The 25062-nt window shown below is 34.8% G+C and overlaps 1 protein-coding gene across 1 annotated transcript in view; it reads right to left on the bottom strand.

Moving 5' to 3' along the window:
• LOC132552900 (filamin-C-like) overlaps positions 1-25062 on the bottom strand; it is a 74127-nt gene that overhangs the window by 25541 nt on the left and 23524 nt on the right. The window contains exons 13-29 of the mRNA XM_060217097.1: positions 22720-22800; positions 22175-22315; positions 21346-21513; positions 20482-20631; positions 16969-17049; positions 16644-16781; positions 15970-16137; positions 14137-14277; positions 10846-10926; positions 9902-10042; positions 9465-9638; positions 8739-8888; positions 6697-6921; positions 6189-6362; positions 4731-4952; positions 4236-4319; positions 2408-2578 (exon numbers count right to left, since the gene is read on the bottom strand). Of these exons, the coding sequence (XP_060073080.1) occupies positions 2408-2578; positions 4236-4319; positions 4731-4952; positions 6189-6362; positions 6697-6921; positions 8739-8888; positions 9465-9638; positions 9902-10042; positions 10846-10926; positions 14137-14277; positions 15970-16137; positions 16644-16781; positions 16969-17049; positions 20482-20631; positions 21346-21513; positions 22175-22315; positions 22720-22800 (2490 nt within the window). The remainder of the gene's footprint in view (positions 1-2407; positions 2579-4235; positions 4320-4730; positions 4953-6188; positions 6363-6696; positions 6922-8738; positions 8889-9464; positions 9639-9901; positions 10043-10845; positions 10927-14136; positions 14278-15969; positions 16138-16643; positions 16782-16968; positions 17050-20481; positions 20632-21345; positions 21514-22174; positions 22316-22719; positions 22801-25062) is intronic.

Raw genomic sequence — 25062 nt, 5'->3', positions numbered from 1 at the left:
GTCTGTTCAGATGGTAGAACCCAGGATATACCATGGGTCTGAATAATTTTTCACTAATCAAGAGAAAAAAAGTAAAACTTCCTCCATTTCTTCCTTTTGAAGGTGTTCAATGTTGATATAAGATCCATGAAGAAATTACCTTAATCCACTCATGATTATTGGTTTTCCTAAATATCCATTTGTATTGTGCATTACCTAGCCCCCACCTCTCCTACCATAAACAGAGACCTTGCCCCCACCTCTAGTACCATAAGTAACAGAGACCTCGCCCCACCTCTCCTACCATAAACAGAGACCTCGCCCCCACCTCTCATACCATAAGTAACAGAGACCTCACCCCCACCTCTCATACCATAAGAAACAGAGACCTAGCCCCCACCTCTCCTACCATAAACAGAGACCTTGCCCCCACCTCTAGTACCATAAGTAACAGAGACCTCGCCCCACCTCTCCTACCATAAACAGAGACCTCACCCCCACCTCTCATACCATAAGTAACAGAGACCTTGCCCCCACCTCTCATACCATAAGTAACAGAGACCTCACCCCCACCTCTCATACCATAAGTAACAGAGACCTCGCCCCCACCTCTTGTACCATAAACAGAGACCTAGCCCCCACCTCTCCTACCATAAGAAACCCTAGCCCCCACCTCTCCTACCATAAGTAACAGAGACCTTGCCCCCCCCACCTCTCATACCATAAGTAACAGAGACCTCACCCCCACCTCTCATACCATAAGTAACAGAGACCTCACCCCCACCTCTCATACCATAAGTAACAGAGACCTTGCCCCCACCTCTCATACCATAAGTAACAGAAACCTCACCCCCACCTCTCATACCATAAGTAACAGAGACCTCGCCCCCACCTCCCTTGTCTCTCTGCAGGTTTGCATCCAGTTACATTGACTATTCACTGATATTTCTACTAAATAGCCCTTCCTACCCATAACCACTATAACCTCTCATAATTGTCCATAAGTAACATTTTCAGACACAATAGACACAATTTCAAGACTGTGTCCTTTCATACATTTAAGATAACTGATGACATAAATATCAAACTGCTTTCTCTTTGAGTCCATCATAATTGATATAAAATCCAACCAGAAATTCATGACAAATTTTTAAAAAAGTGCAAGTGTGCTTCATGGAGTCAAACATATCTCTGTAGAACATTTACTGACAATGGAGAGCTAGAACATAATGAAATTACAGGACACAAGTTGATGTTCTGAGGTTTTTCTAACATTGGTGACTTATTGCTAAATGGTTTTTTTTTGGTACTTGCAAAAATGAAGCACTCAATGTGATCCACACAATGAATACTTTCATTGGACAAATACAAATTTAACTGTGATGAATGCTTTAAAGTCTTATTCCTGTCTGCATATCAGAGTTAAAACTGAAATGTACCTGACAACTGTCAAACATCAAAGACCTCAAAACAACTTTCAGTGGATCTGAATCATCCACCCAAAGTACTTATACATATAAACTTTTGTGCTTATCCAACTGTAGTAAGCTCCCTGGAGTGTCCATACATCACAGCCCTCCCTGGAATGTTAGTATATCATTGTGTCCGTACAGCTATTTCTCTCCCTGGAGTTTCCATACATCACAGCCCTCCCTCGAATGTCAGTATATCATTGTGTCAATACAGCCACTTCTCTCCCTGGAGTTTCCACACATCACCCTCCCTCGAATGTCAGTATATCATTGTGTCCGCACAGCCACTTCTCTCCCTGGAGTTTCCATACATCACAGCCTCCCTGGAATGTCAGTATATCATTGTGTCCGCACAGCCACTTCTCTCCCTGGAGTTTCCATACATCACAGACATCTCCCTGGAATGTCAGTATATCATCGTGTCCATACAGCCACTTCTCTCCCTGGAGTTTCCATACATCACAGACGTCTCCCTGGAATGTTAGTACATCATTGTGTCCGCACAGCCACTTCTCTCCCTGGAGTTTCCATACATCACAGCCCTCCCTCGAATGTCAGTATATCATCGTGTCCGTACAGACACTTCTCTCCATTTGTATATCTGTAGGTCCCTCACAGGTTCCCTCGAATGTACAGGTAATCAAACTAAACCTTACCTGATTGTTGTAAAACCATTTCTCTCCATTTGTATATCTGTAGGTCCCTCATCAGGTTAAAAACTCACAGATTACAGGTAATCAAACTAAACCTTACCTGATTGTTGTAAAACCATTTAAACATACATAGGTGATGTAGATAGTCCTCCCTCATCAGGTTAAAAACTCACAGATTACAGGTAATCAAACTAAACCTTACCTGATTGTTGTAAACCTTTTAAACATATGTAGGTGATGTAGATAGTCCTCCCTCATCAGGTTAAAAGGTCACAGATTTCAGAAGATTTAATAAAACCTTACCTGGTAATTCAAATCCAGCATAGGTCACAAAGATATTGTGAGGTCCTGCCTCATCCGGATAATAAGACACAGTTTTCAGGTAATCTCCATGCTGGTTGCTGTCAACACTTCGGCCCGAAGGACCAAACACTTGTATAGTGTTCTCTAGTGACCCAGCATCAGCAAAGTCAACTGTGATAGACAAAAGATAGATATAGTCAATAACAGCTGATTGTACAAAACATCAATGTCAAGGTCAGCTATAACAAATCAAAAGCAGATTTACTCAAAATCTGCTGCAACAAAGTCAAAACAGATTCAGTCCACTGTCAAGAATAAAGTCAAAATTGATTCACACAAGGTCAACTTTGGAAAACAGCAAGCCCATAAGAGAATTTTGTTTTTTATTTGGGAATTGGTAAATGTTCAGTTCTTTAATACAAATTCATAATTAAAATGACCATTGACTCTGAGAAAGTTTTATAGGTAAGAACTTTACAATTCATCTTTAAGTTAATGAAAGGCTCTGTACTGTTTTATCCCACTATTTTTCATTATTTGAAGTAGAAAGCAGCAATCTTGTCAAATATATGTTCAATATAGTTTTGTTTGATCTCTCTGCTCAATAGATTCATAGTATTCTTTTAGCACTAAAAAAAAGCTAATTTATTCAAAACATTTAATTTAAAATCCTAAATTACCAAGCCTTACAAATCATTTAATAAAAAAGATCCTAAATTACCAAGCCTTACAATTTTCATTTAATAAAAAAAATCCTAAATTACCAAGCCTTAATGTCTTTAATAAAAAATCAGTGAGTTGACTATAGCCTTGTCGAAACATTTAATAAAAAAAATCCTAAATTACCAAGCTTACTTTTAATAAAAAAAATCCTCCCTGCTTACAAGTCATTTAATAAAAAAAATCCTAATTACCAAGCCTTACAAATCAAAAACAAAAATCAAATTAAAGGACTTCCAAATCATTTAATAAAAAAAATCCTAAACTGTACCTCCAAATCATTTAATAAAAAAAATCCTAAATTACAGTCAAATCATTTAATAAATAGAATGTTTTCTAAGACAGGCTTATATGTACATATAGTACATGTTAAGATATGTGTATCATTGAAAATACAGATACAGGTTTGGACAATACCCAATTTGCCTATTTATGATATGAAATATGTTTCATAGGTCATCAAAAGAACAAGACAATTCAGTGAATTACGGTCACAGATTGTCACACAAGACAATTCAGTGAATTACGGTCACAGATTGTCACACAAGACAATTCAGTGAATTACGGTCACAGATTGTCACACAGACTTAATAATGTGAACCTATACACCAAGTATGAAGTTCTAGTGACTAATACCTGGTAGTGTAGGAGGTAAGATGTAGGTCAAAGGTCAATATATAGGTTTCAGTGATTTATTTTTCATACATGTCATATCACCTTACCAAGGTGAATTCTTTACTCCAAGTATGACGTTCCAATGATTAGTAGGTTAGGAACAAAGAGTCCAAACACATTTTTTCTTTGATAAAGGTCAAAGGTCAAAATTTCAGTCATAGTAACCAACTTTTGATCTACCAAGGTGAACCCATACCTTTAGTATGAAGTTCCTTTGACAAGTAGTGTAAGAGATCAATAGTCACAGACAAGATAGCAGAAGGATGAAAGGAAGGATGGACACAATGCAAAACAGTACCCCCTTCCACCACCACAATCAAACAAACAGGCCATTATCGTACAAAGGAGAAGCCTAAGATATTAAATATCAAGATAACAATTTAATGTGATATACAGTCCAGTATTAGAGGAAGGGAGATATTTAAGATATTACCTGGAGTAGTTGGAGTCCATTCCACACGGAAGTTGCCTCCTGACTGTGATACTAGACGAGCAGGTATACCGATACCATTGGGTGCTATTAACACATAATAATGATTTTTATATTACAGAACAATAGTAGAACCTGTCTCAATATCTGGATCACATGTCACGCAGTTAAATATCCCAATCATGTATACATGTATACACCTTCTCGTCTCAGAAAGTGTAGAATATTGTTATAACTTCTGTTTCAAATTACAAGTTATACATAAATACACATATACACAGTTGTACACTGATATATAAAAATACAAACCCATTTCAAACAATCTGATATTGAAAAATTCAAGATATCATATTTTCTGCTCTTTTCATTTCATATTCAACACACGAAAAAAACAAAAATACAATTATCTGAAAAAAAATACAAAATGTCATAGAAAACATGTAGAGTTGTAAATGTGTTTATTTCTTTCTTTATATTTGATATACAGTTTGTAGGGACCTATGATTTGTATCTGGAGATTCTGTGAATCGATGTTGCCGCCGTAAGTCTCCAGAACAAACCACTGTCTTTTGTCTATCTGTAGGTGGTGTGTGTGTACATTGACCGACAGAGGCTGGACATCAACTGACAGAGGTTTGGTAACCGATGAAGTGACCACTGTCTCTTCAACTCTCGTCACCATCTTTTCCAGATCTTCCACCATGATTACAAATGGGGAACCTGAGAACAATAAAAATGTTTATTTACAGTCATCTATCTGCCTCCATTACTATTTGATATTTAACTCCATCTCCTTCCAATTAAACATGGTCAAAGTCCCCCTGATGAAAAATAATGATGAAGTTTCAACTTTACATCATAAAAAGGCATTGCTATCAGATGTTTATTCCTTATCCCTATTTATAAATGTAGATCAAATGTCCAGCTTGACCAAGAAAGAATTTTCCTAAAGGCAGCGTGATCTCGAGATTTATCTAAAACAGTGATGATTTGTGAAAAAAATTAGCTATATCAACAAAACGAATATTGTTTCAGATATAAGGTAATTGTTTTATTATACAAATTTATTGACACTGTCTATTCCAACACGAGTTTCTCTTCATTCTGACATCGTAGATTTCTTTCCCACTCGTTTTCTTTTCGCCATTTACATGCATTATTTACAAAGCATGATGAAATGAAATGCTAAATATAGTTGCCTTATACCAAATTTCAAAATTTTTATTGGCAATATTGTACACGCTCAATGTTAAAAGCATGACTACAACATATGCATGTACCTCCAGTAGACAAATATAGCTTGTAAGTGGCATATTTTGTCTTATTCATTCAAATGAAATCATTAGATCTTAGAATTCACTTGTTGAAAACAGCAAAATAATGGGTCCAAAATTGGAAGTCTCCCTCTCAAATAGGGAGAGTTGGGAAGCAAGTTATATGGATGTTATCTAGTCAGCCTGGGAGTTTCAACTGGATAAGCATTGACTTCATCAGGTATGTAACTGTACAGGTATTTTAAAAGTGAAAATAGTATTCTATTAGGAATAAAGACAAACCTGAAAGTTGTACTTTGTTTAACTCTATGGAAAAAGAGACATTTTCCTCAGTCATGACCACCTTTAATGATGTTTTAAATAACTTAGATTGCAACAGAACAAAATTTATCCTTCAAACTAACAAAGGCAGGTCTTCTCATCATAAAATCAATGAAATATTTTTATGTCAACATCAGCACAAATTAATCAGTTTTAGCTTCAGCCAACTTTTACAGTCTCATTGTATCAAACCTGTTTTATTTCTAGTCTATTTCCTTAACAGTGATTTTGAATGTCTGGAGCCTCCATGGTGTCTAATTCTATACCTATACTCTTTGTTCTATTTTGATTTGTAGATTTTTAAGCCTGTTAGTGTGTATCACATAAGGTTTACCCAAAACACATCATACATCATCAATACCTGGAACATGCTGGTCGTTAAAGGTGATGGACACCAGGTGCTTTTTACCAGCCCTAGGAGTGAACGTTGTTGTGAGTTGTCCCTCCTTTCTCCTCTCCACAAAACTAGGAATTGTCTCCCCTTCACATTCCACTACAACCTCTAAACGCCCTTCACCAGCCTCATCAACCAAGACTGAAAAATTTTAATCAAGTTCATGAATTAAGGAAGTAAATTTTACATTAAAAACATGAAAACACATTGTTGTATGCTGGATGTTTGATATGTCCTTCACAACAGTTATAACCATGGTGGTTATCAGGGTACATTTGATGTCTAGAGATTAGTAAAATTTCACTGAAGTAAGTTATAATATTATGATAACAAGCAGCCTGTTGAGTCACTGGTCTAGCCCAGTACCTACAAAGTTCAACAAAGAAAAATTGCGAAAGAGAGATGGACATTCGTACAAAAGGTTCCACAGAAACAGGTCACAGATACATAGTAGATAGACGTGACATTCACTTACATGTTAATTCATACACCTCTCCAACCTCTGCTCTACCAAGTTGTGTCAACAGCTTCACTTTGTTAGCATCAAACACCTTGACAACGCTAGGGAATCCTGGAATAAGAGATCCAGCGAAGAAAACCTCCACTAGGTGGCTCCCAATCTCTGTTGGTTTCCATTCCACACAGTACCATCCAGGTCTCATCTCACGAATCTTGGCTGGCAATTTACTCCCACTTGGTGCTGTCAACATGGAAAATTTGTCTTATTATTGTCTATCTGTCCATCATTTCTATTGCTGCTTGTGAGCTATCCTCAAATATTTACTTTTATCAGAAATTACAACTCTATCTTTAAAACTTACTGCAAAATTAAATTTCATTTTTACTATCTAAATCGCTTAACGTTTCCCCTATCACCCCAATACTGACAGATTTCAAGTACAATTCAATGAAATCTTATTGAAATTAACATGATTAAAAAAGCAAACCTCTAACTTACCATGCTAGACGAGAGCATGCTGTTTTAATCTACAGCAACTGTCCATATACCAGCATTCTACAACTCCAAGCAAGTACTGCAAACTACTGAGCAATCGAAATAATCTCTAAGCCAAAAGGATCTCCAAAGCCACGACCAGTTTGTATGCATTCTCCAAGCCAGGGAGGGTCTAATACTATCGTATACAAGCATTCTATCTGCTGTAAAGCCTAAACGGTTAATTAGTAACCCCATGCTCTTTAACCAACCTGTAAACCGCTAGAATTAAAATCTTGATATCACATGTCTTTTTAAACCCATGCAACATGCAGATCAGACACAAATGGAATTAAGGAAATTTAGGTTTGGAAGACATTTAAAATTGTCACTGGGATGTTAGGATTGGAAGGCGTCTAATATTGTTGGTAGGATTTAAGAAAAGGAAGATATCTTATATTGTTGGTGTGATTTTTGGATTAAATTACCTCTAATATTGTCAGTGGAATTTTGATATTGGAAGACATCTTATACTGTTGAAACTAAGAAGTAAGCCGGATACTACTGCTGTGTCATTGAGATGTCATCAAATTTTAATTCTTAACTTCAGATATCAAGTCAGAGAGAATAAGGTGCCTTTGACATAATTTCCTCTCAAATTTCACTTTCTCAATCTTCAATTTTCAATTTTTGGGTCTTTTTTTTCCCCTGAAATTTTTCGTTTTTGTAACAAGGGAACTAAACTCCATTTTTTTTTTTTTTTTCTTCAATTGAAAAAAAAAATTAGAAAGAAAACCAAGCCTTAACTCAATATACTCTGTCTCCAATGTCCCAACTTTTCTTGTTAATCATTTGAAAGATACAAAGAAAGAACAGCCCTATTTATGTGGACAATGTATCTGGGATGAGGTGAGGTAGTCAGGTATTTACTACTGATACTGTCCCCAGAATGGAGACAAGCAAATTTAGAAGGTGATTTATGTAAAGGGTAGCATGAAAGTCAATGTCAAAGGTTAGAGAGGGTCACCCAAGGGTCATAGAAATGTTATTTAAACATTATGTCTAACAAGCACAATCACAATGTAAAAGATATTTACTCTACAGAATAGAGAACACAGAACACAGTACATAACAGTTTTTTTATTTCATCCTAAAATATCCATGTTCTTATATTATTTTCAAAGTTTCTTGAACCAATCAGGCTGATCGTCCTCCATCTCCAGTGTCAGACATCAATGACTTTCAGCTATATCAGCAGATCCTTCATTAAACATCACATGATGCTCCTCAGTTTGTAGACCATTTCATCATCACATTCCCATGCTAAATGTTACATACAAACATTGTATTGTTAACAGATGGAGCATTCCACACATCTATATCAACCAAACTTCAACATGCAGATTTTAACATGTTAGTGAGATTGTCTCGGCTACAGACATCTTTTCACCAATGCCTGTAGCAATTTAATATCTTCAGCTGTCAGTCACATGCGACCTTCAAATAGGACACATTATTTCTAAGTAACTGTAGTTACCAGGGAATTCTCTGCTGCATTGTTCAGCATTAGATACTATTTATACCTATAATCTCTGTACTGAATTGATCAAGCATCCCAGCCGTGCCCTTAAATGTGATGCCCGCCTGTGTCTTTAACTGTACAAACTGTTGTCGTTCAAATTCGGCCAGCATTTCCTCCATCTCGTCCACATACTCCACCCAGAAGGGGCTTCCTATTCGTAAAATAAACCATAACAAGGTATTTAAGGACATATCTGATGAAAGTATCTGTCAAAAAAAGAGTATTATATAACGAAAGAAAGTTCAAAGGCACTTCTCTAATACTATACTACTTACACGCCAACCAATTCACAAAGTAAAATATCTGCTATACTCCGAGGGGTGAGCACCACGCAAAACAATAAAGGAAAGATATGACCTGTCCTTCCCTTGACAAGGGTGTTCACTACAGAACTCAATCCTAACCCTCAGTAAGTAAGGCATGACCTGTCCTTACCTTCACAAGTGTGTTCAATACTGAACTCAATCCTGACCTTCAGTAAGGAAAGATAACCTGAACTGTTTATATCAAATGTTTAATATGTTGAGTACAATTATAACTAACTATAATTGTATGTATTGTATCATCAGTGTATAAAATATTTTTTGAAGGAGAAGCGGAAACTTTACCAATTTACGATATACCTGTAAACTGTCACCAGACTTAACAAATACTGTTTGCTAAGTCCTTGATAATGAGCACCCAACAAAAAAAGGTAAAAATTTCTTTGTTTCCAGTTTAAAAATACCTTTGACAAGTTCCTCATTCAGAGTCATGTGGACCCTGTGACGATAAGGCTCGTCCCCTGTGAAGGTAACTTCATAAAAGCCGTTGTCAAGGGAGGTAAGTTTGTGTGGTATTGTCTTTCCCTCACAAAGGATCACAACCTCTAGGATACCATCCCCAGCCTCCGTAGCATCAACTGTCACATTAAAGAACAAACTTCTGTTTAGAAAATAAGTTTTCAGGATAAAAATTTGAACCTTCATTATGTCTTATACAATACTATGTATTATTTTGTAATGTATAACTTTGAAAAATTACTTCTAAGGTTGTTCAATGTCCTTTGTAGACTGGTTACATGATATAGTACTGTAGATTCTGTTAATGTCATGTCATTTAATGTCACATTTCTTTTTATATCATATTTAATCACAAAGACACTATATATGATGCAACACTTACCTTGAAATGTACAGGGATTCCCTGTGTAGCACTTTGATGGGATGTCAATTGCCTTGACCTTCCGGGGGTCAAAGACCTTGACCTTATAAGGGCTATCACCTAAATGATGGTAGCCTACTCTGATATTGATCAAGTGGTCTCCTAAAAAACAAAAGCAAACTTGTTAATAATCTAATATGTAAATCAACAGGTGCTTGGTTTTCAAAGACAGTTAACTGGTATTATTGCCTTTCAGTAAAAACCAAATCCTACAAATATCATTTGTCTTTGTGATTATGATAAAAATAAAGATTTAAGGTCTGAATACAGATGAACAAAGGTCAGATAAATAACATGGTGATTAAGTGATGGAAACAAAATGTCACAATAACTACAGAACTTCTAACATTATTTATAAAACAGAATGTCACTGTAACAGGACATCACAATAACTACAGAACTTCTAACATTATTTATAAAACAGAATGTCACTGTAACAGGACATCACAATAACTACAGAACTTCTAACGTTATTTATAAAACAGAATGTCACTGTAACAGGACATCACAATAACTACAGAACTTCTAATGTTAGTTATAAACAGAATGTCACTGTAACAGGACATCACAATAACTATGGAACTTCTAATGTTATTTATAAAACAGAATGTCGCTGTAACAGGACATCACAATAACTACAGAACTTCTAACGCTATTTATAAACAGAATGCCACTGTAACAGGACATCACAATAACTACAGAATTACAAACGTTATTTATAAAACAGAATGTCACTGTAACAGGACATCACAATAACTACGGAACTTCTAATGTTATTTATAAAACAGAATGTCGCTGTAACAGGACATCACAGAACTACTAACATTATTTATAAAACAAAACTAAACCCCAAGCCATAATTAATCAAATTGATTCAAAGAATTCTCAGTCGACATTTTTTTTACCTGCAACTTTAGGTGTGTAGGTGACAATTTTCTCGTTACCATCTGTCATCACTTTCAATGGAGCTTTAACACCTGATAAAGCTACAATAAAAGATATCTGTTGATAAACTTATCTGGAAATACCAACTAAAATACACAAAAGTAAAATCTATAAATCTTAAGGTAAGTTTTCCACTTTAAAATTCCACTTTTAAGGCCTTCTTCTATTTATTATATAATAAGAAAATCATTACATATATTGAATTATTTCTAAAATTTGAAAAGACAGTAAAGTTGATCACATAGGACGGGGATAAGATTCATCTCACCTTGTAGGTATGTCTGCCACCATGTTTCTTCATGCCAAATAAATCTGTTTGCCACATCGTCATACGAATATGAGCATTCATTTTCCGCAGTCAACTTAGCAACGTCATTCAAAATATTTCTACATATAACATAATCATACACTAGTAGTAATATAAGCATTCCTTCAATGTAGTTGACGAGGCATAGTCATTCAACATATACTCTGTACCCCTTCATCACCCATACATTGCTTAAATCAGGATTAATTTATTGCAGTCAACATTCCAAAATTAAAACAAGAAATTTCGGTTTATCATGCATTTTACAGGTCACATGGTACACTCAAATAGTGGGACTGGAGACTTGGGATGCTTTCACTTTAGCAGTTAAAATGGTTGGAATGGTTGAACCTGCATGATTGGGATCGAGGCTGGACTGCGGAATTTTTGGTACGTGCAGTTTGAGGGGTCCAGCTGTACCTGTCCGTAACAAACTTGTTGAATATCAGTAGTTTTCAGAATTTCAGTATGGGTTGGTGTACTGAACTATTTCTGGAAGCATTGTGCTATAAAGTATGGGGGAAATGGATGGTATCTTAATTTTAGTTAATTGTTTGACAGGAAATTCTGAAACTGTGCATTTTGAGATTTACATATATCAGGTCCCACATCCAGTATATGTACATTAGTGTAGAGTTGTCCAGACCATCTCAACCTTTTCAACTGGGTTGTGCAAATGTAGTCTTATACGTAAAATATTACTACAGATGGGGCTGTAACATCAGGTCAAATGGTACATAAAATTAGTGGGACTGGAGACTTACTGTTGTACACAAATAACATTACTACAGATGGGGCTGTAACATCAGGTCACATGGTACATAAACTTAGTGGGACTGGAGACTTACTGTTGTACACAAATAACATTACTACAGATGGGGCTGTAACATCAGGTCACATGGTACATAAACTTAGTGGGACTGGAGACTTACTGTTGTACACAAATAACATTACTACAGATGGGGCTGTAACATCAGGTCACATGGTACATAAACTTAGTGGGACTGGAGACTTACTGTTGTACACAAATAACATTACTACAGATGGGGCTGTAACATCAGGTCACATGGTACATAAACTTAGTGGGACTGGAGACTTACTGTTGTACACAAATAACATTACTACAGATGGGGCTGTAACATCAGGTCACATGGTACATAAACTTAGTGGGACTGGAGACTTACTGTTGTACACAAATAACATTACTACAGATGGGGCTGTAACATCAGGTCACATGGTACATAAAATTAGTGGGACTGGAGACTTACTGTTGTACACAAATAACATTACTATAGGTGGGACTGTACTGTCAGGTCATATGGTACACAAAATTTTAGTGGGGCCAGGAATTATAAGGTCACACATTCAATAAGTTGGACTGGAGAATTACTGGTGTATACAAATAACATTACTACAGATGAGACTGTACCATCATGTCAAATGACACATAAAATGAGGGGGACCAGAGATTATCTGGTCACATGGTACACTCAATTAGAGTTACCAAAGACTTTCACACATTGCTTTAAAACCCGAGAGATTGTGACCATCAGGTCACACTATAATGGTTTATATAGGGTAAAAATCCAGAAACACATGCAGTAAACATACAACAACAGTTCATCCATGCTTTAACATCTGTTAGTTTTTACTTCATGCAAATGTTGTATCATTCCTCACAGTAACAAACCATCAAAAGTTAGTGAAGTACAATCACCACCACTTATAGAATATAACATGCGTTTTATTGATCAAGTGTGACAAACACAAACAATATATCTTATCAATCGTGTGACAAACACAAACAATATATCATCTTATCAATCGTGTGACAAACACAAACAATATATCTTATCAATCGTGTGACAAACACAAACAATATATCTTATCAGTCGTGTGACAAACACAAACAATATATCATCTTATCAGTCGTGTGACAAACACAAACAATATATCTTAGTCGTGTGACAAACACAAACAATATATCTTATCAGTCGTGTGACAAACACAAACAATATATCTTATCAGTCATGTGACAAACACAAACAATATATCATCTTATCAATCGTGTGACAAACACAAACAATATATCTTATCAGTCGTGTGACAAACACAAACAATATATCATCTTATCAGTCGTGTGACAAACACAAACAATATATCTTATCAGTCATGTGACAAACACAAACAATATATCATCTTATCAGTTGTGTGACAAACACAAACAATATATCATCTTATCAGTCGTGTGACAAACACAAATAATTTATCATCTTATCAGTCGTGTGACAAACACAAACAATATATCATCTTATCAGTCGTGTGACAAACAAACAATATATCATCTTATCAGTCGTGTGACAAACACAAACAATTTATCATCTTATCAGTCGTGTGACAAACAAAAACAATATATCATCTTATCAGTCGTGTGACAAACACAAACAATATATCATCTTATCAGTCGTGTGACAAACACAAACAATATATCATCTTATCAGTCGTGTGACAAACACAAACAATATATCATCTTATCAGTCGTGTGACAAACATAAACAATATATCATCTTATCAGTCGTGTGACAAACACAAACAATATATCAACTTATCAGTCATGTGATTGATCAATGATCTGTTGATACTGATCATCAATAAAATTTGAATGTGCCAAAATATATTTGCAGTACTTTGAATTGTGATGTTTAAAGAAGTTTTTTCTAATTTGGTTAAATTCTTTTAATAATAAATGACTTCATGAGTTTACTTTCCAAAGTCACTTTACAGATCAAAACATCATTATTTTGCAGAATATGTTTTCATTAAAAGCTATCATTTCAAGGTCTAGTATGTCTAATTCTAGATCATCTTGATGTTTCACTAAATCAGATTCCATGTTCAATATAGTGTCTGTGATACATTGTGTAGTGTGACGAGTAAAACTTACAGCTAACTTCTACCTCCGGAGTAACCTCATCTGACTCGCACTGAATGTTGAAAGATGTGGACCTGTTGGCTGGAATAACATTGTCCATACCAGTCAGTGTGACACCAGCACCATCATACGCCAGGCAGGAAAATGGAGAACCTGTCATAGAGACATCCAGAATCAGATAAATACAAGGCTGACAACACAAGTACAAAGGACATTTTCTGTCTGTCCAGATACTGTGTTTAAAGAACATATACTGTGTGTCTAGATAATGTTTAAAGGGCATTTCCTGTCTGTCCAGATGGCGTTTAAAGGACTTTTACTGTCTGTCAAGATACGGTGTTTAAAGGACATTTACTGTCTGTCCAGATAGTGTTTAAAGGACATTTACTGTCTGTCCAGATAGTGTTTAAAGGACATTTACTGTCTGTCCAGATACGGTGTTTAAAGGACATTTACTGTCTGTCCAGATAGTGTTTAAAGGACATTTACTGTCTGTCCAGATAGTGTTTAAAGGACATTTACTGTCTGTCCAGATAAGGTGTTTAAAGAACATTTTCTGCCTGTCCATATAGCGTTTAAAGAACATTTACTGTGTGTCCAGATACTGTGTTTAAAGGACATTTACTGTCTGTCCAGATAGCGTTTAAAGGACTTTTACTGTCTGTCAAGATACTGTGTTTAAAGGACATTTACTATCTGTCCAGATAGTGTTTAAAGGACATTTACTGTCTGTCCAGATACTGTGTTTAAAGGACATTTACTGTCTGTCCAGATAGTGTTTAAAGGACATTTACTGTCTGTCCAGATAAGGTGTTTAAAGAACATTTTCTGCCTGTCCATATAGCGTTTAAAGAACATTTACTGTGTGTCCAGATACTGTGTTTAAAGGACATTTACTGTCTGTCCAGATAGTGTTTAAAGGACTTTTACTGTCTGTCAAGATACTGTGTTTAAAGTACATTTACTATCTGTCCAGATAGTGTTTAAAGGACATTTACTGTCTGTCCAGATACTGTGTTTAAAGGACATTTACTGTCTGTCCAGATAGTGTTTAAAGGACATTTACTGTCTGTCCAGATACTGTGTTTAAAGGACATTTACTGTCTGTCCAGATACTGTGTTTAAAGGACATTTACTGTCTGTCCAGATACTGTGTTTAAAGGTCATTTACTGTCTGTCCAGATACGGTGTTTAAAGGACATTTACTATCTGTCCAGATAATGTTTAAAGGACATTTACTGTCTGTCCAGATAGTGTTTAAAGGACATTTACTGTCTGTCCAGATACTGTGTTTAAAGGACATTTACTGTCTGTCCAGATAGTGTTTAAAGGACTTTTACTGTCTGTCAAGATACGGTGTTTAAAGAACATTTACTGTGTGTCCAGATAATGTGTTTAAATGACATTTACTGTCTGTCCAGATAGTGTTTAAAGGACATTTACTGTCTGTCAAGATACTGTGTTTAAAGGACATTTACTGTCTGTCCAGATAGTGTTTAAAGGACTTTTACTGTCTGTCAAGATACGGTGTTTAAAGAACATTTACTGTGTGTCCAGATAATGTGTTTAAAGGACATTTACTGTCTGTCCAGATACTGTGTTTAAAGGACATTTACTGTCTGTCCAGATAGCGTTTAAAGGACTTTTACTGTCTGTCAAGATACGGTGTTTAAAGAACATTTACTGTGTGTCCAGATAATGTGTTTAAAGGACATTTACTGTCTGTCCAGATAGTGGTTAAGGGACCTACAAAGCACCTCATAACTTCTAACAAGATAGAACATTTTTTTAAACAATCAGGAGTGAAAATATCACTCTATTCTACTCCTTGATAAACAAATTTACCTGGTAGTGATTCACTGTTGAAATTGATGTCAACATATTGTTTGCCGGCACTAGTCGGTGTGAAGGTGATGCGATATACACTGGGGCGCTCCAGCTCCACTGTGTTGGGTAGGTTGCCATTGTTCACCATAATCTCAAGCTGTCCCTCTCCAGCGCGTGACACATCAACTGCCACCACAAAGACAACATGTCAACATTCATCAACCATGAACATAATACTGATGTCAACATTTCATATCAACTGTCACCATGGACAAACTATAGGTGTCTCCAGGTCTGAACATCTAATAAACAATTAAAATGATATGTTTATAGAGAAATGATCATCTCATTAATTATTGTGTTCAAAGTTTAGTTTAGTGCTGCTTAACGTCCCATTCCTGGTTGTCTGAGAGATAAATCACCCACCAGCGGACAGTACCTGTCACTGTCCCATGTAGGCCTTGAGCCTGTGACCCAGAGTTCGAGGGTTATTGACTAAGACAGCTGGAGTTGAATGAGAAATGCTATCAGCGTCCAATGACAAATTTCCAGTTTGTAGATTTATCATTATATATCACATCTGCCCAAATCATTACTTTTTTATTTGCTTTGTATTTTTTAATGATCTATTTCTGATGTTAAAATAAAGAATAGTGATGTTTTTGATTTGGCAATCGTTCTGACAAACTTACTTGTAAAGTCAAATGATGATCCCACCAGACCATTTTTGAGTGGAGTGATAATGATGGCGGATGTATCGTAGGCCTTGGCAGTAAATGGACTGCCGTCGACGTCATTTCCCATGTACTTCAGGTTAATCTGGTGGTCACCTATAAACAGATCAGAATTATACAGTAACAGTCGCCTAAGTCCGAAGCATTCAAGCAAACACAAGTTTCTATCGTTTTTTTTTTTATTTTTTGATTTTCAAAAAAATTCTGATATAAAATCTATCAAACAAAACAAGTTGTTGGGCAATCAGCAGTACAGAGAGAAGCGATGAATTGGATCACATACCGACATCTTCAGGGACATACTCAATAGTCTGTTGTCCGCTATCCTGCACAATATTGAACGGCACAGTTCCCCCTCCAGGAGCTACAATTAAAACATAACAAATTTCAAAATTTAACAACCTCATTATTTTGTGATTTTAGATACATCACTTGGTATCAATCCAGATTATGTTAGTCAAATAGAAACAAAAAGTTACAGAAAAGAAATAGAAAATTATAAAGATTGTCTTTATATTTCTAACAAATCTCACTCATGTTCACACCCTTCAAACAAAACAATCACACCTGATAACATATGTATACAAGGTACAATTATCTTCTGATTTATACATTGATAAATTTCCAACATTTTTGACTACAACAGTCTTGTGTTGGGACTAGAGTTCCAAATTCTAAACATCCTACAGTATTTAACAGTCATTAGCTTTTGAAATTTTAGTAACACCTGAAGCAGCTAAGGGTGGGGAATAGGCCATGTTCCAATTCTCATATTGGTATCTGTAGTACATTGTATTTAGGTTTGTATATACAGTGTATGTCAATATCTCCTAAACAAGTACTACTGTGAATCTGTGACTAGCTTCAACACGGACAAACTAAACAGGAATATTAACGATGACCCCTTAAGTTTACTATGGCACAGCTAGGAGTTTAATATAGGAAATCTGACTAAGGTTTTGACTTGTAAATACTACACAGGACAGGGAAAAAAAGGTCACATTAAGGTTAAAAGTGAAAAGAAAACACAGTAAAACTAGAGTGTTTGATATATCCTGTTTATTAGAACCAATCTGTATATTACAATAGTAAATGAAAGAAAAATAAAGGTGCTCAAACTACAAAAGGCATGCAGACAACACTAAATAAATTGTTCTTCTGAAAAATAAAATACAAAGGATTATCATAATACTGAAATCAAAATCTCAAATAAATATATAATCATGATCAGCATCATCTTCACATGATAACACAAACTTGGGCGACTCAAAATATTTTAAATTCGTCATCAACAGAAATTTCAACCAAAGTAAATGTATGTGTCTCGTAACGTACAAAATTTTAATATTTTCAATAACTTTGTATCTGTTATTTTATTTTTACAGATAAAAACTTATTACAGGATAGTAACATTTCTCGGGTGGCGCCTGGCCTCCTAGGCCAGTATGTCGTAGTTTCGCTTACCTTTGCTCCAAATATGTTATTATGAAATTTTTATATGTACATATTAATTAAACTAGGTTAAAGAATACACGGATTCCCTATTCTAAAAAAGGGTATGCCAAGATTTTTCAGCCAATTTGATTGTTCGGTATTATTTTCTTGACATTAAGAGCAAACAGAGCTCGAGGTATGGATCGTTTCTTTTATACTCCACAGTTTATTAACAGAAGTTCTCATGTTCACCTGGGAGTTTATAAACAGAAGTTCTCATGTTCACCTGGGAATTTATAAACAGAAGTTCTCATGTTCACCTGGGAATTTATAAACAGAAGTTCTCATGTTCACCTGAGAGTTTATAAACAGAAGTTCTCATGTTCACCTGGGAATTTATAAACAGAAGTTCTCATGTTCACCTGAGAGTTTATAAACAGAAGTTCTCATGTTCACCTGAGAGTTTATAAACAGAAGTTCTCATGTTCACCTGGGAATTTATAAACAGAAGTTCTCATGTTCACCTGGGAGTTTATAAACAGAAGTTCTCATGTTCACCTGAGAGTTTATAAACAGAAGTTCTCATGTTCACCTGGGAATTTATAAACAGAAGTTCTCATGTTCACCTGGGAGTTTATAAACAGAAGTTCTCATGTTCACCTGGGAATTTATAAACAGAAGTTCTCATGTTCACCTGGGAATTTATAAACAGAAGTTCTCATGTTCACCTGAGAGTTTATAAACAGAAGTTCTCATGTTCACCTGGGAATTTATATGCAGGAAATCTGATGTCTGATGGGGAGTTTAGAAACAAGAAATCCATTGTCTACTAGAGGGCAACAGAAGGTCTAATATCCAATTGATAAATATGTAGACTCACATCCCCACTCTCCTGACTGAAATTATGGATATGATTTTTTTTATGCAAGTGTCTGTAAACTTAAAGGCACAATAAAGGTATGATACTTTTAACAGCACACCTAGTAACTGACCGAACTTTGTTCACATCTCCCAGGATCAGGAAATAGATTTATACTCCAAACACTTTACAAATATATGGATGTTTAGAAGTCACACAATGATATTAGTAACAGCACACCTAGTGACTGACCGAACTTTGTTCACATCTCTCCAGGATCAGGAAATAGATTTATACTCCAAACACTTTACAAATATATGGATGTTTAGAAGTCACACAATGATACTATCAACAGCACACCTAGTGACTGACAGAAATTTGTTCACATCTCTCCAGGATCAGGAAATAGATTTATACTCCAAACACTTTACAAATATGTGGATGTTTAGAAGTCACACAATGACATTTTTTCTCTTCAAAAAGTTTAAATTGTAAAAATTTTTCACTTAAAATCTAATAAGCATTTCAACTTAAAAATGAATTACCAAATGACTTAATACTAGACAATGATACAGAGACTAAAACTGTTTCCAGCAGCAAGGAATAAAAACTGAGTATGTACTGTTTATTGTTAGTATGTTTATGTGCAATGACAACAGAACAGATAAGCAAGGCAACTAAAGAGTGAAAGCTTGTCAGGGTCTACAGGTATACTAAAAAACAAATACATAATAACCTAGAAATTATCTCAAAATATATCTTAATTAAAATCATAGCTAAAATATTTCTTATTTTTTTTATCTTTGCTTGACACAAGAAAGATAAAGCACTGTTTATTACTGGTTCCTACTCTTTGGCTACTAAACAATCCACTGACTAATATGGTGATTTAATCAACCCAGGACGATTACCTGGGTAGTCATTATTGGTCATTTTTTACTTTATCTGCCAATCACACTAGACAGTGATCATATCAGATTTTATTAGTTAAACAATCTTTAATATTAAAATTAATCACTTTTGTCAGCAGTGGTTCAGACCTTGGTTTAAATCTTTATAAGCTTTCAATTACATTTGGATAAACTTCACAACCGCATACCACTGGCCAAACATCCTTACCCTGTACCTGGAGTCCTTTCAAGGTAAAAGTAAATTTAAACCCACGTCCATGTTATAAATCTAAACATAAGTGATACCTATATCCATGCCCTTGTGAGCTACAATGCAGATTTTGCTGTTGTTGATGGCCTTTTGAAATTTTTAACAATTTTAATGCTGACATAATAAGGTCGTTTATTTAAATAAATCTGATATTTATTCTCAACTATAAGGTATGAGCGATATGTATTCTCTACTATAAGCTACAAGCAAAAAGTTATAACCAGAGCACTGTGGTTGTCTGAAAAAGAAATTAGACAGCAGAAAATGTACGCTGAGGAAACTAACAACACCATTAAAAAATATTTATCTTTAATTTTGAATTTCAAATGTGATACTTTTTACCTCTAATCTGTATATCAAAGGTATCCTTCAAATCTCCATCAAACTCCACCTCAAATCTGGCCGTACGATCACACAGTACGTAACTGTCAGCCTCACTTCTAATCTTCAGAGCTTTCTTCATGTCCAGGATCGGGATTTTCCAAGGACTCCCTGTTTTATAGAAGATGTAGTTCTGACTTAACATACTGTTAGTTCTATCACTCCTGGTCCCTCCCAGTCAGGATAAAAGTGTCGACTTATTTCATAATACAGACCTTTATCCAAAACTACCAGCTGTCTTTGTATTTTCAGGATGTATGTTATCTGTTGTTCAATACAACTGGTCTTAACAAATTTCAAACGTGTCTTTTTTTCAGGATTGAAACCAATAACATCCTTAAGGAAGCAGGAAGCAAGCATTTGGCTTTAGCCTGATTTAAAAGACACATACATATCATAAATCATCTTAAGCCTTGAATATTTTCAGCGTTAAGAAAGACCACAGATGTACTGATATTTATCTGCTAATGTCCTGGTTTCATAAATGTTCTTCAAGAAATTATTTATCTTCAAATTTCCCACATAGCAGTACAAAAGTAAACTAAATATCAAAGGGTTATTGTCAAACCAAGAAACTTACCAGTCACAGGGTTATTGTCAAACCAAGAAACTTACCAGTCACAGGGATATTGTCAAACCAAGAAACTTACCAGTCACAGGTTTATTGTCAAACAAAGAAACTTACCAGTCACAGGGTTATTGTCAAACCAAGAAACTTACTAGTCAAAGGGTTATTGTCAAACCAAGAATCTTACCAGTCACAGGGTTATTGTCAAACAAAGAAACTTACCTGTCACAGGGTTATTGTCAAACCAAGAAACTTACCAGTCACAGGTTTATTGTTAAACTTCATCTGTATGATATGAGGGTCAATGTTGTCAGGTACGAAGGAAGCGTTGAAGCAGTAATTGCCCAGATTCTGTACACTACATGGAATACGACCATCGTTTACCATGATCTCTATATTACCAGAGCCAGCCTTGGAGGCATCAACTGAAACAAACCGTTTAGGATTATTTTACTACATCCAATTTCTATTTTTTTATCTAAACATTACTCTATACTTTAGAAACTGTGATTTTTGAGTGTTTTTCACATTTTAATAGGATAGAATCCACTCACAATAATAAGGTGACACATTATTATCTATTTCATGGCTTCCATGAAAATGTTATCATCTTTGGATCAAATTTTTTTATTAAACTACAAAAAATTGAAATATGACAAAATATTACTCTTAGCATATTCAGCCTCCTTATTACTTATGTTTCGCAATCAGACAACAAACAAAATACATCTAAATCTACATTTATCAATCAAATCAAAAGCCATTTATGTGTTAGCACACCAGTTAGTACATAGCTTCATCTTATTGATATTTACTCCCTAAGGACCTCCTTTCAGGTCATTCTAAAATCATTATATTTCAACCAAAACTTGTCCATTATTACAGAAAAGACATTTTGTAAAAGTCACCAGATAAATATCACATTGGTAAAAGTGTATTCGGGCAGATATTATCCGATATTTTGATTCACTGTAGAATTGTGAATCAATTAATTTCCCTCAACCTTGACTGTGAATATAGCGAAATTAAATTCCTTGCAAATATACCCAACTGTACAGTACTTAGTGCACTCCACTAACAACTTACTTTGAAACTTGACCGTCTTCCCAATGGAGGCAAAATTTGGCATGTTGGTGATAACTACCTGACCGACATCATAAACACGACAGATGAAGGGGCTGCCCTGTAGGGGCTGCTCACAGAACGATACAAAGATCTGATGGTCCCCTACGAGTAGATAAATTGCTTGTTTATATGATCATACATAAAAAGTATCAATTCAAATATCATATCTCCAAATGATATTCAAACACAAAATCACATTTTGACAAAAACACTGTGCTAGGAATTTCAGTCAGTAAAATTTCCCTTTAGTGTTTTTTAAAATTTTATGAACTTAACATTTAAGGTTACATGAGTGAAATATCTATTATCAGAATATGTTTAGAGCACCTACTTTAATTTGTATAATAATATAAATTAAATATTGTCATAAACAAGAAAAAATCCTCCTGTCTATCTAGTACATAACCTGTAACCATAGAGACAGGTAAAAAATGATGATAGAAAGTAAATTAGAACTTTCAGGAAGAGCAGATATGTCCTTACAGATGATAGTAAACCTGTCTCACCTGATTCTGTAGGGGAGTACTCAATATGGTGTTGACCTCTGTCTTTAGTCACCATGGATTTTACCTTAGCGCCTGATGGTGCTGTAATACAACATTTTTATCTTGATGAGCCCTCACATTTACACCTATAACTCTGTACGACCATAAATCATATTATTTCATATTCCTGAACATTTTCTCCGGGTTGGTAATGTCAATAGAATAGAAGTTCTTATAACACATCCAGTAGAAGATTAGCGTGTAACATTTCGATGTCTACACTGTCACCTTCATTTTATAACACAACCAGTAGAAGATTAGCGTGTAACATTTCGATGTCTACACTGTCACCTTCATCTTATAACACAACCAGTAGAAGATTAGCGTGTAACATTTCGATGTCTACACTGTCACCTTCATCTTATAACACAACCAGTTGATAACTATATGGTCACCATCATTGCATTTGTCAGATGGTGACTGTGTAGTCATTGAAACAACACACTCTAATCTTCTACTGGTTGTGATAACTTCAAAATAATAGATAAAAAACTTTACTTATTTTACAACAATCACGAAACAAGTTTTTCCAACTTATGTTAATAACTCTTGTTAGCCCCGATGGAAGCACACGAGGGGTCTTACTGTAAAAACTTCTATTCAATCATGACTTTTTTTCCAATACCGTTTTTTTTTTTTTAACGTATCAATCCAAATTAAAATTCGTTAATCTTTTTTTCATATCCATTTATTTTCTATACTTGGTTGCATGGAGATCCGAGGCAAGAAAGTACAGAAACAAATGAAAATGTTTTACTACAAATTAGAGCACAATTACAACAAAAAATTATAACTATATTTTTAACTAAATATTACAAATCCAATACTGGCGTCAACACAGAAAAATCTGTGGATATTTCAACTCGTTCTTACAAAGTCAGCCTTGAATTTCATAGGCTATGCCGAGATAAATCTATTTCAATCTGGTCCCAAAAACTGATCAACAATTCCGAATCATACATTACACAAAGGTGATTGGTTACTTCATCATTTCTGTACAAACTACCTAGGTAATATTTTAGTTGTGTAAACCTCTTAGGAAATTTTTTTTTTCTTCAAAAATTTGTTCTCTTCAAAATCTAAAACATAAACCAGTCTACAATATTACAGAATATGCTGGTACTATTAAAAAATTCTTTGTGGAATAATCACAATGAAAATACTCAGAAAAAAATCTTAAAAAATAAAAATACTAAATTCTTAAATTTGCTTTTCAGTTTGTATGAAAAATATTAGTATCTGTCATTTATTCTACATGGAATATTTATCAATATGTTAACTAATGATATCAATAGATACTACGACCAAACCATGTGACAGAAACTTTAGACTATACAAGAAAAGCTGAGTATGTATATCATGCACAATATAGGTCTAACTAAAACATTCACCGAACTTAGGATCAAATCTACTTATACTGACATCACAATTCATGCTAAATTATTAAATACTAATAAATTGACGATGGATGGTGTGTTTACACCTGTTTTGAAATGTTGTTTAATTTTACATTAATTATCATCATTGGTATTTCGTTGGTAGATTTTTTGGTCCACTCTACTTATCAAAGGTTGTCTTAACAAAATCACCATGTTTAGATGTGACAATAATACTAGTACACACACTAGACTTAACTCTCTGCTTCCCTAGATGTTATTTAACAAATACTCAATTTATATCAAGAATTACCAGATGTTTACAATCATGGTAAAATATAAATAAAATAAAAATTATATATTAATATATCTTGATAAAAATAATAAATATAAAAAATAAGCAAATAACATGCATTACATGCAAACATACACAAAATAATATAGTTGTAAACACACCATCATCCTTCTCCAATCAAATCAAACTAAATAATTGTACCCAGACTTACCTCACTAATGCACCAATCGAATTACATCAACCCAGTGAGTGCAGTACAGTGGTGAGTGCAGAAGATCTTCATGCTTCATTATGATTGGCCAGTTTTAAAAAGCCAGAATATTCATACTGGAGATTACAACAAGCGCAGAATTATCATCACTAACGGCGCGATTTAATCCTTCAATGATGAAGAACGGAAATCATTTCTTGTTTCCACGGTTCTCATAAAAATAGCCGCAAACCAAAATCTTGCACAGCAGCCCAAGATTAGGACTATTAATGGAAAGCATTGCGTATGTTTCCAGTGTAATTTTCATTAATGTTAAGGACAAGATGCAAGTATAAGTATATATATATCTATATGTATGCTCTCAGTATTTGAGGCAGATTCAGTAGAGCAGAAACACGATGCAGAATTATTATCATGTTAGA

Source organism: Ylistrum balloti, unplaced genomic scaffold (genome assembly GCF_031769215.1).
Source record: "Ylistrum balloti isolate Yb309-2 unplaced genomic scaffold, AGI_CSIRO_Ybal_v1 Utg370286, whole genome shotgun sequence".
Lineage (NCBI taxonomy): Eukaryota > Metazoa > Mollusca > Bivalvia > Pectinida > Pectinidae > Ylistrum > Ylistrum balloti.
This window is presented reverse-complemented; position numbering and strand designations above follow the sequence as displayed.